The 14,467-nt window shown below is 38.2% G+C and overlaps 2 protein-coding genes across 2 annotated transcripts in view; both read right to left on the reverse strand.

Moving 5' to 3' along the window:
• LOC109835144 (ethylene-responsive transcription factor ERF016-like) lies at positions 1,036–2,211 on the reverse strand. The gene has a single exon (XM_020403133.1). It carries the CDS (start codon positions 2,209–2,211, stop codon positions 1,036–1,038), a length of 1,176 nt encoding a protein of 391 aa, XP_020258722.1.
• The window catches only part of LOC109834159 (CSC1-like protein HYP1), a 49,992-nt gene continuing 44,860 nt past the window's right edge, over positions 9,336–14,467 (reverse strand). Inside the window, 3 exon segments of the mRNA XM_020402094.1 lie at positions 9,336–9,595; positions 9,800–9,978; positions 11,725–11,958. Of these exon segments, the coding sequence (XP_020257683.1) occupies positions 9,829–9,978; positions 11,725–11,958 (384 nt within the window). The 3' untranslated portion in view covers positions 9,336–9,595; positions 9,800–9,828.

Here is a 14,467-nt window from a genome sequence, read left to right on the forward strand (position 1 = left end):
CGCAGAGCTTTCCAGATAGAAAATTTTAAGGGGAATTTAGAGCTCCAATTTCACCTGATAATTGCTATCCGAGAATATTCAAGATCATGAAGTAAAGAAAACTCTAATGAGGACTAGCTGCTATCATACAAGACTCATAGTCAATAGGTGTATATATATTTCCCTCGGCAGCAAAATGGCATGTCATAGCGCGTGACAGTTAACACATCGCATCTTATAATTGGAAGGGTATCGTGTCTGCTTAATTCATGACAATTTTCCATCAAGGCGAAGATTGCGCTAATTTAAGGGTGGTGACGCAAGTCAAAGGTTTAGTTAGTCAAGCGCTCTTGTGAGAGAGTGACCCATGCATGGTAACGCTAATTATTTATTATTTATTATTATTGACGGGAGAACCGCAGTATGTACGCCTAAGGTGTTCCGACTGGTCTGAGACGGTCATACCTTTTGATGCCTCCTCGGAGCATCAAGGCTCGAACTCGGGTCACATGTTAAAAAAAAAATTATATGTGGGATCAAAGTGTAGTCTTCTGCAGAAATGTACTGCAGTATGGTCTTTTGTTTTGGCTCAATGTTGTTGTTTCATCCATCAACAGATAAATATCTGATGAATATAACTTTTTATATGTGGGACAATGGAGTACGGTCCTGATCAATGTTCGCAAACTGAACTTGAAGCGTTTTCCAAACAGCTAACAGCGTCGCATCAAATTTGAGTAGGAAAACCAAGAAAGAATCAAAGCTAACCTTTATTTGCTTGAAGCTGCTAGTGCAAGCTCATACATGATCAGGTTGAATTAATCATAAGACGGTAACGTACTTCAAATATATTCTGAATCAACAAAAAGCATTCTGCTTCTGCTTTTGGTAACATATATAGAACACTAAAGGATTTCTACAAATTCAACTCACAGTAAGCGTTATTCTAATTTCTCCTTATAAGGAAACCCCAGCTGCCAAGAGGTAAAGACCTCCAAAAACTAAGCCAAGTACCCTAGATGCTTATGGGAGCATTGCAGAGAGACAACTCACTGATTATGTAACATAACAAATAGGATCAAGGCAGCTCCAAATCGACAGCTCGCCATCAGTGATTGAGCCTGAACCTGAATCCGAAGAAGATGACAATTCAGAAGAAAGTGTTGGGTTTTGCTGGCTTTGGACAGTATCTCTTTCCTCTTTCACGTTTCCCTCTTGCTGATTCCTGCATGCATTGCTGAGATAACTGAGATTATCAGCAAAACTCCCTCTGCCTCCTCTTGAGGTCTCATTAACCTTCATCTTCAAGCATTCTGATATGCCATTGAGTGCGTAAAGCGACGCAGATATCTTCCTCTCATACTTCATCCTCTTCATCGCTGCTCTGATCATCGATGGCTCATCCCCAGTACAGTCCTCTTCCTCCTCTATCCCCTCTTCGATTGCTCCTGGAATCTCGAAAGGTGAATAAAAACAGAACGAAGAATCATCCATGCCATCAAACTGGAAGTCGATCTCACTCAAGTCAATACCTCCCTCTTCTCCTCCTCCTGAACATTCACCAACCTGTCCAACTTCACCCGAGTGATCTCTGTATTCATTACATACATTCTGAACGCTCTCATATATGACATCTTGACCATCACTTGTATCAAAATTTGTATCATTCAAGAAGTCAGTAAAGTGGATATCACCACTCTCCTCTCCCTCTTCTTCTTCACCTATATAAGGCTGCTGTTGATGCTGATGTTGCTTCTGTTGGCATAGCAAGTCTTGTGTTGGTGCTGATTGGTGTAGTTCATATTCTTGTAGTCCATGTTCTTGCTCATTTTCAGGCGAGGCAAGGCCATTCCTTGCCTTGAGCCTTAAGAGCAAAAGATTAGTGATCTTTGAAGGGAGAACAGAAGTTGCAGAGTGCTGCGATGGAGAGCAAGGCCAGAAGTTTGTTCGAGTGTTGGCGCCACGAAGAAGACAAGCAGCCTCATCGTAGGCTCGAGCAGCGTCTTCAGCGGTATCGAATGTGCCAAGCCACACTCTTATCTTCTGAATTGTGTCCTTGATCTCTGCTACCCAGCGACCGGAAGGCCTCTGACGAACTCCCACGAATCGCTTTCTGGCACGTCGAATGCCACCAAATGCAGCCACTCCCTCATTCCCTACATGCCCAACTGAGCTTGCACCTGAGCTCATACCAGAAACTTCTGGCTCGGTGTTCTTCCTCTTTCTCGCCATCTCCTGTTGTGATTGTGTTTTCTGGGGTAAAGAGTACGGACTAGTTAGCAGCATATATAAAGAGGGAAAGGGAGATGGAGACAGGTTAGGGAGAGAGAGAATAAAATATAAGAGATGGGGTCTTTTGTAGGTTGATTCATCCCCTTGTTTTTCTTAGATTTCGGCATCTGAATACAACATATGGAGGTTTGTCGTAACTCATAAGAGAGGAGAGGGGATATTATAATGTTGCATACTGGTCTATTCAGTTTGTTCCTATTTGTAAAATATTATATAGGTTCAAATTGTAATTTGAAAGGGATAGGTTTGAACCAGTCTTTTCTCCATTTGTTTATGTAACTTTTTAATGCTCTCATTAAGCTTCCGTTGTTTACTATGTCAACATACGTGTGATGCTTGCTTTAATATTTAACATGGAAAGAAACATGATCTTGATGTCAGCATGGACTAGATCCACATATCGACATGAACGAGAGAGGAGGGGAACAAACAAGGGGAAAGAGAGATGGAGATATTCACGAAGCAATTTTTTTTTTAATGCCATATCATAAGTCAAAATACATGGCAAAAGTATGTAACTTTGAGGAACCATTAAATCTTCAGGTTTCTAATTGAGGTCTCCAAGTATTTTGTTCTACTTGTACCATAGTCAGTTGTTAGCAAGAAACCTAGAACCATGTCACTGTTAACCAATGACCACTTGACCCATTTAAGATTGGACATGAACCCATGGTCGCGAGTCCAGCTGAACCCAAACCGACCAGGTCCAGACAGAGGCCGGGCAGGTTGGACTGTGCCCAGTCGGGGAAAGGGAAGCCACTGAATCAATCATTGAACTGAACTGAACCTAGTTGATGGATGAGATTTGCTTCCTAACATCACTTGGAGAATTAGCGAACAGGTTATGTACAAACCCCGTTGAGATTCTTCAGAACTATACAGACACACGACAAAGGTTTCTGACTTCTGTCATCAGTTATCTCCTACTTCACAGCTTCATGGTTTCTATTTTGTGGAATGATTAGCAAGGAGAATGCTCACGTCGCTTCTTCCCTTGCCAAGTCTAAAGAAATGTTCATGATCGAATATCCAATAATTTGCTAGACGTAAGATTTCAAGATCCCAGAAAATTAAGCACCAAGTAAGGACAAACAAATTTTTAAAAGGACCCTTTTTTTCAATTTTATATAGCAAAAACGACCTCATGAGAAAATAATCTGCAAAACCGACCATTTTCTTCGGAAAATGGTCGATTTTGCATTCGCGAAGTTTTTCGAGCTACACGGGACTGCTAGTCCCGTGAAGTTCGGCCACGAGACTAGCAGCCCCGTGCATTTCATTCTTCTCTCGGGATCAATTGTAGAAGAAGAAGCATGGGACTGCTAGTCCCGTGCATTTCAATTGTTGGTCAAACTACACACGACTAGCAGTCCAGTGTAGCTCGAAAAACTTCGCGACTGCAAAACCGACCATTTTCCGAAGAAAATGGTCGATTTTGCAGATTATTTTCTGATAAGGTCGTTTTTGCTATATAAATTTGAAAAAAAAAATTCCTTTTAAAAATTTGTCCCATCAAGTAATTATGTTTCACGCCCAAACTACTCTATGATCCATATGGAAGTCCACAACCATAACAGTGTATTATCAACTAGATGTGCATGTGTGCGTTTCGTGCTGGCATTCAGGATGCATTTGTCATGTGGAAGGCACCATTACCGGACATGAGGAGCCATTGTTAGATGAAGATCTGATACAATGCCAACTGATTTAGGTGTTTGACAGAGTTATTTCACTGCATACATATTTGAACAATATTGTGTGTTTGGCAACCATAGTTAAGCGTAGGCAAGTAGGTCCTATTCGAGTTAGACAACATATAAGTATATCATCCTCGTATGGTTGTATTGTTAGTGAGTTTCAATGGTGTGACAGAAAATAAAATACATTATTATTTAACTCACTGAAACTATTTTTGGTTCAATCATAAAGCATGATGTTGGCAAAATAAAGTTGGTTTTAGCTGATACAATAGTAATGCGGGAGGAAGCTCACTAGCGCATCCACAGTAGAGAATTGAGTCTACAGCTTCGCTTTCGCTTTGACAAACTGTGGATCTTACCACAAAGCAATAAAATTTAATCAGAACTGGTTATCTTGCATTATGTCCACTCTGAACTCTATTCGAAGACTGTGAACTAGACCTAGTACAACAAGGAGTAAAAATATAGTCTTGATCAAAAGTGACTTTAAGAGCTTTTTAAGGCATCCACTGTATGAGATCCGCTCCCTATTATGACTGGATAATGTTTATAGGTTATAAATAGTATCCTTGAGATTCACCAACAATAAAGAAGAGAAGAAATTTTCAAAATAGACCCAATCTAAACTTTTTTTTCAAAAATTGACTCACTCCACTTTTTATTATAGAAACCAACCCAGTTTCTGGCCATGTCAACATCGTGGCCAGAAACTGGGTCGCTTTAAAAAAAAATCAACTTCCTAATTATTCGAGGTTGGCAACCCCGACTAATTACGACCACCCATCGCCACTTGCGTGATTAGGACATCTAAACAAGTCGGGGTCGCGAAACCCAACTAATTCGGTCGGGGTTCCCAAACCTGACGAGTTGGGAGTGACTTGGGATACCCCGCACAAAATGGTCGGGGTTCCCAACCCGCCCATTTGGCGGAGCATTCGCATGCCCAAGTCGAAATAGTCGGGGTTCCCAACCCCGACCATTTAGCAGACACTTTGCACGGCGTGCACGATGCACAAGTTGAACTTTGGCCCATGCACATATCTTGTACTGTGGAAGAACGAATCTACTCATCATCTTCAAACTCGTCGGGAGGTGGCCCTTCGTAGTCAACATATTCATTATTAACATAAGCCTTATCAGGTCATTCTAGATTTTCTTCAATATCTTCAATCATAAATTGCATGCTATCATTTAGTGCACTATCTTGTTCTTCACGTTCAGAGTCGTTGCTTCTTTCATTCTCTTCAATCGCTGTCCCTCTTAACGGCCTCATATTGTCATAAGAGGTTTCATTGTTCATAACATTTAACGTTCCCCCAAATGAATGTGCACTTAGATATTGAAATTGAGTCCGCTCTATTTCATTTGAAGAAGAAAGAAAACCGTCAGACTCAATTCCCAAATCTAACATGCGTGAGAATTCTCCTGAAGGTTTGAATATTTGGCACGAACTGCACATAAACTTTTTAATAAATAATTCTATCGTTGGTTGCGATTTGCTCAAATTAAACATAATACTCATATAATGATTGTTTGAGATCTCAATTACGGACGTTCTACCAAAAGTTATGGGCCAAATGCATATTATTTTTAGTCGGTACCCTCATGGGTCAATTTTCATAACTCGGTGTAATTCCTTAATCAAATTGCAGTAACTATATGATTCCGAGATCATTAACGGCGTTGTTACCCCTCCGATATACATTGGCATATTATTCATTCCATAATTAATTTTCCCACCATAAGAGCACGCAATAAAAATCATATTGTTCAACCTATGAAAAAGAAGATTATATCATTTAAATGTAAAAAATTAAAAAAATTTATCAGGCCATTGAATAAGAGAGGAAAACCCTAGATGCAAATAATCTCATATAATTTTGATTAAAAACCCTAAACCCCAAAGAGAAAATCCTAACCCCTAGAAATGAACATTCTATGCCCTAGAATTTTAATTTCAATTACAGCAATCAACATAGAAAGCATTCGAACCATCACAAATATAGTGATTGATATTAAATTCCAAACCCTAGAATTGAATTTTGATGAAAACCCTACATTTGAACGTTGAAGAAAAGAGAAAAACCTTAGATTTTTACATGTTAAAAGAGGAGAGAATGAAGAGAAATTACCCTAGAGATCTTAAGCAAACTTTCACAATGAATTTCGACCACCAAATGGGGTTGGGAGAACCGGGTAGGCGGATGAATGGGAGACCGGAGTTGGAGAGAGAGAAAATTATCAATTTGAGCGAAAAACCAGTTCGATGGGTATATATAAGCGGGCGGGACCCACCATAAATAGTTTGGGTTGGGAACCCGACTATTTGGTGACTTGGCTCATTCCCATGCAAATGCTCCGCCAAATGGTCGGGGTTGGAACCCCGACCATTTTGTGTGGGGTATCCCAAGTCACTCCCAACTCGTCGTGGTTGGGAACCCCGACCAAATTAGTCGGGTTTCACAACCCCGACTTTTTTAGAAGTCCTAATCACGCAGATGGCGATAGGTGGTCCTAATTTGTCGGGGTTGCCAACCCCGACTAATTAGGATGTTAATTTTTTTAAAATGACCTCGTTTCTGACGTGGCTAGAAACTGAGTTAGTTTCTATAATAAAAAGTGGAGTGGGACGATTTTTGGAAAAAAGTTTGAATCAGGTCAAATTTGAAAATTTCTTCATAAAGAAGATACACAACAATTAAGTAGAAAAATATTTCCCCGGTCCTCAGTTAGCTCTTACCTAGTTTTTGAATGTTTTTCTGCGTGTGGTGGTTAGTGAGGAGAACGTTTACGTAGTTTCTTCTAACATCAATCCCAAAGAGAAATTCTTCATCATGGCACCTTAAGCAATGAGAGGTGAGATCTCCATATCCAATAAATTTATGCATCACCTGACCACTTCTGTGTCTTAAGATGTGATTGCAAAACTGAGAATTTTTACCTTCTTTAGATCAGATTTAAAAAACTAGTGGCCGTTTAATTCATCATCCTCTTTCTGCAGACTGTATTTTTTTCAGAACATTCAACTGTTAGGTCATTAGACTTAGTGTCATGCACTGAAAAAGACAGTTGATACCCTGCATATGTTTGATTCCCATTACTTCTTTTACACTGGCTAAGGAAAGGTTCAGGAAGAGGATGCCAACAATGTGCTATGTCTTGAGCAAATAATATCGATGACTTCAAGTTTCATTTCTTCTATACCCTATGGCCCATTGATTGATCAATGACTTGCAGCCATTTGGCCCCAGACAAGATAATAGGTTCAGAGATTAAGCCACTAGATAATTCTTGGCACTTGGCACAACCCTTGCCTAATCACATTAAACAACCCAATTTAACTGAAACGGAAAACCGAACTCAAGTTGATGCCAAAATTTCCGAATTGAATAGCCTGTCCATCTCACAAACAATTATGGTTCTCGTACTGTATGTATTTTTTTTCACTCCGTTAGGAGTCTAAGAGATCGACCAATAAAAACAAACAGGAACAAAAAATCATTTGCGCTGGAAGTTAAATATATGAGCAACGGCGAGAATAATTTCACGTCGCAGAGGTTTATATACTACAACAGGAATAAGGAAAAGGTTTCAAGAACCAGTGAATACACAAAAACACGAGAAAAGTTTTCAACTTTTTTTGAAGGACTAAGAGAAGGATAACCACATAGTTATCTAGTTATGAAAAAAAAATTGCCACACAGACAAAACAATGGAAAATTAATACTCAGTGGTTGAAAGGATTTTTTAAGAATATGACAAATTGTTGGCGGGCCTTCCAACATGAAGAACAAATGCACCATACTTTCTAGAAACAAAACTGCTTCTCAGTAGATTAGATTTGTATTAGAGCTGATAGACGGATGTTAAGAATTACGTTCAACCAGTATGAAATTGGTAACTTGTCTATGACACTGTTTTCTTCTCTGTGTTGCTAGTTTTGTTGCCTTTACTACTTCCTTCAGGTTTTTAAAAGCAATTACACCAAACAGAATACGATCGTCTTACTAAATAAATCCCAGTGATTTAAAGTTAAGAAATTCCGGAAAAAAATGCCTACAGAATCTAAACAATTCTTGGATTTCAATGACAATTGAGTATCCGAAACAGTGTTAACACCCTACCCTGATCAAATGGTTGCGCTAGTGGGTAAAGTACCCAGCCGCAGATCTACGCTCTATACGGGACACAGAATACTAGTACGCATCCACAAGTAAAGTTAGAGCTGTATCAATACAACCAAAAGATATTTATCTTATGTGCTTGTTTTGACACTTCTCCTTTGCAATTTCCAACCATTAAGAAGACGCACTATAGGGAAAATCCAAGATCTGGGCCCTGATAAATAACTCATGTAACAGGTCTGACAAATGAATGTATAGCAAATACCACCCAATAGCTTGCTTGAGATCATTATTGCAAAGTATGGAAAATATCAGGAAACACAGAAAAGGGTCAAGAAAGGAGATGCAACTTGTGAACGTCAGTATCATCCTAGTCTAAGACCAACAACCATTGAAAAAAAAAACTAGGCATCGTATCCATTTGGCACTTAATAGGTCCATGCTTATGGCAGAAAACAGAGACTGACACCTGTGAAAGCAGACACATGTATAACAATGAGAGGCAAAAGCTAAACAATGACAAAACCATATTTGTCAACGACACCAAGCAAATAATGTCAAAATAAAACAATTATATGATTGACATACAACTTAAAAGGATAAGTAGATTGTTGTTAAGAAGCATTGGCATCCAAAGTCAAAAACATTTCGGTGGAAGTAAATATTAATATACTAACTACTAGCCAAAGTACCATTTGGAGAAACATGGAATTTTTAGAGAACTAGACAGCAGCAGAACTTGAAAGTCAAGGGATTACCAGTTGGATCCAGCATACGGTAGTTGAATTCCACGCGAGAAGAAATGACCAAACCTCCAGAGGGAAGAGTTCAGTAAGATGACGAAGCAATATCCACTTATCATATTGAAGACCAGTAGGCAGTGGAAACAATGTCATCATGGCAGTCCCCTGAAACAGCGGTTTGCATTTTATCGCAGGCTGAGAAGTCGAACAGGATTTTAACAAGCAATGTTAAACAGTGCCTAACAGTATCTTAAGATGTAACTTGAAATTATTGAGAACCTAAACGGGTTTACTTGTCCATGCAGCAGCATCTGGCAACTCCCGAAACAGTGACAGCAGCCCTGGGAAAAACAATGAATCAACAGGAATCCATGCTTACATCACCTTTCACTTTCAACGCGCCAGCTGTCAAGTGCATTTCAGCATCCACCTGGTGGCATAACATCAAATGCCGCAAGAGCACTCTTATAGTAGTTGTACCGACTGACACGCTCAAATATTAGATATTTTCAACCCAAAACATGGTATTACCTTTTTCTTTTCTGTTACAATCAACATCCATGAAACAATATAACCGAAAATGTACATCACTTTATTTCGTTTACATTTGAAAAAAAGGAAAATACGTTCTGACATACATCAGCCTTTTTCCCGGCTATACACATTCAGCCTACACTAACACACCATGCTACTTGCAAGCTGATCAGAACAAAAATCAGAAATCGTCCCCACACACAGATTGTAACCTGAATCATCTCTGCAGAGAAGAGGCGGCAAATTAGCAGTCCGGAAAAGCTAATAGCTCCATGAGGTAAGATTTAGGAAGATAAAAGGATGTTTCTGACGAGGGAAATACAAAGGAGCATAACAAGTAGCTTTTAACACTTAAGCATAGCCATAATATACTTGATAATGTATCGTTGAACAGAACCTTCAGATACCAACATCCTTGACACCTTACCATGGAGCATCTAGAGTCCATGCTCCACTTTAGGAGGAATATAGTAAAGGCGAGTTACGCTCATTGGAGGAGTGTTGAATGGGCATCAGAGCAGGGTCACGATATACAGTGAGCAGTTTATGAAAAAAATCGTCCATTGCAGGGTCATTCTGCTCCTCTCGATCTTTCTTTATCAAACTCTGCAAGGAAAATTTGACATTTTTTTATGTCATACTAGGTTCTATAACATCCAAGAGAAGTATATGGCTACATCTTGCAATGAGCTCATCTGGAATGGGAACTGGGATCTTATAAATTAGCATACCAAATACTGGATTGACACCTAGCAATATTAAGAGAATATGGACATTTCAATCTCAAGAAAATAACAATGACAACCAAATCTGGAATATCCACATCAGTAAATAGTAAATTTATGTTGCTCCATTTTAACCTAGCATACGTAATATTACATGACAGGAGTGTTCAGCAGTTCATCCTCAAGGAAGGCTGTGCAGGTGCACAATTTTAGGCCCGTGTAAGAGATGCTGACGTGTATCATAAGCGAATATCATTGTCTCGGAACTGGTTAACAAAAAAGTCCCAGATGCTTAAAATAGAATACAGATGCACTTTTTTTGAAGTGATGAAGTAATTGTAATGACAAAAGATTTAAGAAGGAACTCAAGTAAGCAAGTTAATTGATGATATTTTTTAAACAAAATATATGATCCCAAATCTGATTGACTTCTATAAGATGTTTATGTTTAATTATACCAGATAGATAAAAAACAGAAGCCAAAACTTAGATACTTGAAACTCAGAGATGCAACTAATAAATGTGAAGAACTGACAAGTTTATTCATCTCGAAGAAAAGCAATTACTGAAAAAGTAACTAGGGAGAAATAGAAAAGCTCCGGTCATTATAATAATGACTATATATTGAAACTAATGTCTTATAAACTCTATGGCAGAAATCAAATGGACTGCAGAGAGTACACCCATGTGCAACATTAAAAGCAGTTCACCTCTATTCAATGGCATATTCATGCCTAAGTTTGAAGCCCATGGTTTCTATTTCACAGCGGTGCAGACCGTATGGAGAATATTAAGTCTTTAAGGATCTTAACCCCACATAAAACTTCTGAAAAGGCTTCAATCTATACCACATGCTGATAGAGGAGACTACCTATAGAGGATAGGTATCTGATATCTAGAATTCTGATACTGAGAAGGTACAGGGTACATGTCAGATACTCCTTAAATAATGAAAAATAATAATATTTTGGAGAAAATAATAATGTTAAGCCTTTAGTTGAATGAAGGTGTTCACATTTAAATTTGCTTTATAGAGGCATCTGCTAACCTTTTGCATTCTCCATAACGATTTACTTTCCATGGTTAATTGTTCATTTAAGTTAAATTTAAGCTTTAACCATATAGTCTTGCATGTTCATGAGCGTGTAGTGAATTTGGCTGTTAAGAACTTTATGGCGAGAAAATTTGCGAGAACTCCATGATCGGCTATCTTATGGATAATTCACAGTATTAACATTAGTCCATTGAGAGGGAGGTATGCACAATCAAAATCTAGAGTTCACTCTCATCCATTGAGAGGGAGGTACGCACAATCAAATTCTAGAATTCTCATCCTCTCTGTTCAAGAGACTTAAACACCAGAGCGGAGACACTAGTCTATCACCCGCGAGATCTTGTTGTCTACATTTGTGCAGGTCTGCTAGCATCTGAGTTATTGAAGACATCAAGAGATTCATGAAGAGTAACACATGTAGAATGAAATATGATCCATAAATGGAGCTTCATGATTAAAAATTGTAGAATAATTGTAATCTAAATTATTGAAGAAATCGTGAAATTCATGAAGAGTAGCAGCAAATTTTTACACATACGTGTACAGTGATGATTCATAGATGTGAGAACTTACCTCTGCAGAATAAGCACGGAAAATGGGTAGAAAGCGTTTCCGACAATACTCATTGAAGAGAAGTGTAAGAACAGGAAGTGGCAAGATTAAGCCTGATGCAAGAGGAAGCTTCTTCAGGCCAAATATCCCAATTGCAATTGCTTGCATGAGTAGAAGAGAAAATATTGTGGAGTTATGCACAATAGGCCAAAATCTTCCACCAGTTTCGTATTTGGGCAAATACACATTTAATAGCTGAAATGGACATTCATAAACATAAATCATATTCCAGAAAATGAACAGAATCACATTGATCCAGATTAGTTAGCCCCTTGAGAAGTAAAATCATGGAGGTAATTAGCTGAAAATGTTTTTGATTCAAGCTCCAATCCTAATATTCTATTGCTATAGCTTTTTGTAGTACGTATGTACTGCCTATCTAATACAATTCTTTTTGAATTTGACTATGAAAAAAAAAGGTTCTGTCATTTGAAGAATTATCCTTTAAAATTGCATCTCGATAAAAAGTCCTAACAGGAATTTAAGAATAGTAATTAGTAACCAATTTTGATTTAAATGTGACTTCAGAAGAAATTTAAACTTTCATTAGATATTACAGAATGGTAAATAAGACCACAACATATAATTAAGAGAAACTGACATAAAAGCGATTTGCATAGGTTAACCTTTGTTTAACTTATTATAGTAATTCTAAATACTGCTCTCCACCCTTTACATAAACCTCTCTTGACATTAAAATAACGGCTAGATATTATGCATAAAAATCTACCTTCTTGATCTGGTAACATGAGGCAAATAATTATAAAACAGGAAAACTAACACCAAGTTCTGTGAATCCAAAAAATTGAAAATTTAAGAAACAAGTTCTCCACAAGAAATGAGAATGTTGTGATCAATGGCACTCAATATGATAAAAGATAAAATAAACTTGACTTGTAGGATAGTAGCTGTAATTAAGAATAAGCAGAGGGGTAACGCCCTGGGATGGTTTGAGACAAATTTAACAGAGACCAACAAGTGTAGTAATCAGTATAGACAGTGGCTGATCAATAAAAACAAAATGTTATAAAACTATAATACCTAATCAGAATGCACTTAGTACATTTTATCAGGTTCGCATCATATTTTAGAACTATTTCCAACTAGTTGCTTACTTTCATCGCACTCAGTACACTTCATCACCGGCCCAGCGCGAATTTTATTAACTATGGGCGACAAATTGCAGTTTTAGAAGGCTTTAAAATGTAATTTTGAAAATGATAGGGGTGCAACTGCCCACCTAAGACCCCATATGGATCTGCCCCTGGGTACCGAAAGAACATTAGTTGAATGAAAGGCTAGAACTATACGTAAACACAGTTATGGACTAGGTAGTTGTGGGGGATCTATGATATCCAGGTAGGGGTCATGGACTGCCGTACCCGTACCCGTACCCGACCCTTTTCGAGTACAGGTACGCCTCGGATTCTCGGTGGACACAGCTGTTTCAGTTTCAGCCCAGATCCACTTTGCAAAAGGTTTAAAAGATGGGTTTGTTTGGTTATCAGGTAAAAAACAAATCGTTGTATTTTTTTCTTTTTTGGAACCCAATAACCCAAAACCCACAATTTATACTCTGAAAATATCCTATCCATCTCCCCATCTCTCTCAAAACACCTAATCGCTTCAGATTTCCTCTTTCAGAAGCCTCCGCACCTGAAGTCACTGATTCAAAACCTCGCTCCGATCATGATCCGACCTCCTCCATTTCAGTTTACCGGAGACCTGTACTGTAGTAAGAGGATTTGAGAAGATTCTAAATAGAAAAATAGTCAGTTTTTAAGTTTTAAAGATCTAGGGGTTTTAAGGATTTCTAAACTCTTGATATCTACTGTTATTTTTACATTAATATGCAAGTTAATTTGTTTTGTTTAGTATCTTTCTTTGCAGTTTTATATCCAGCTGAGAATTCAAATTGGGATTTCTAATTTAAGTGCTTTTCTTGAATATATTTCATTGCGAGCTTGTGGGCTTATTGTCTTGACGTACTGAATCAAAGAGGCGCATGGTTCGTAAGGACTTGATGACTGAAGAAAAAGACAACACTAATTTAAGAATTATCTTTTTGTTCTTCAAATTGTTAAATTTCTGAAGTATTGATTATTGTTGATAATATTGTGTTAGTAGTGGGTTTAGTCCCACATTAGTTAGGACAAATCTCATCCTCTACTTGTATATATATATATATGTACACACTCAATATTCAATTCAAGGAAAATTTACCCAATACTCTCTCTCTTACTTTAACATGGTATCAGAGCTTGGTTTAGGGTTTCCCAAATAATAATTTTTTTTTCAAATAAATAAAATTTTATCTTCTAAGTCGCCTATTTCAATTGCCGCAGGCAAGCATCTCGGCTGCCTGCCTCTGTCGAAAGGTTGTTGCTTGCCATTGTCCCAGATCTCGCTGGAGATCTTGCTCATCTCGCAATCCTCTGCCAACCGAGAATTCTGATTGGTCGTTCGGTGGTCTTAGTCGCGCCAAATTGTCGGCCGCGATTTTTTCAAACAGCGATCTCGCTAATGAGAGCCAATTTAATACAAGATTCCGAGATCTGCTCAATCCCGCAATCTCCGCCACCGGAGATCTGATTGGTCGTCGTGGTCTCTATCGCCAAATTGTCGCCGCGATTTTTTCAACACGATCTCCGCTAATTGAGAGCAATTTAATGAAAAATTTATATATATATATATATATATATAT

The sequence above is a fragment of the Asparagus officinalis genome, chromosome 3 (assembly GCF_001876935.1).
Source record: "Asparagus officinalis chromosome 3, Aspof.V1, whole genome shotgun sequence".
NCBI lineage: Eukaryota > Viridiplantae > Streptophyta > Magnoliopsida > Asparagales > Asparagaceae > Asparagus > Asparagus officinalis.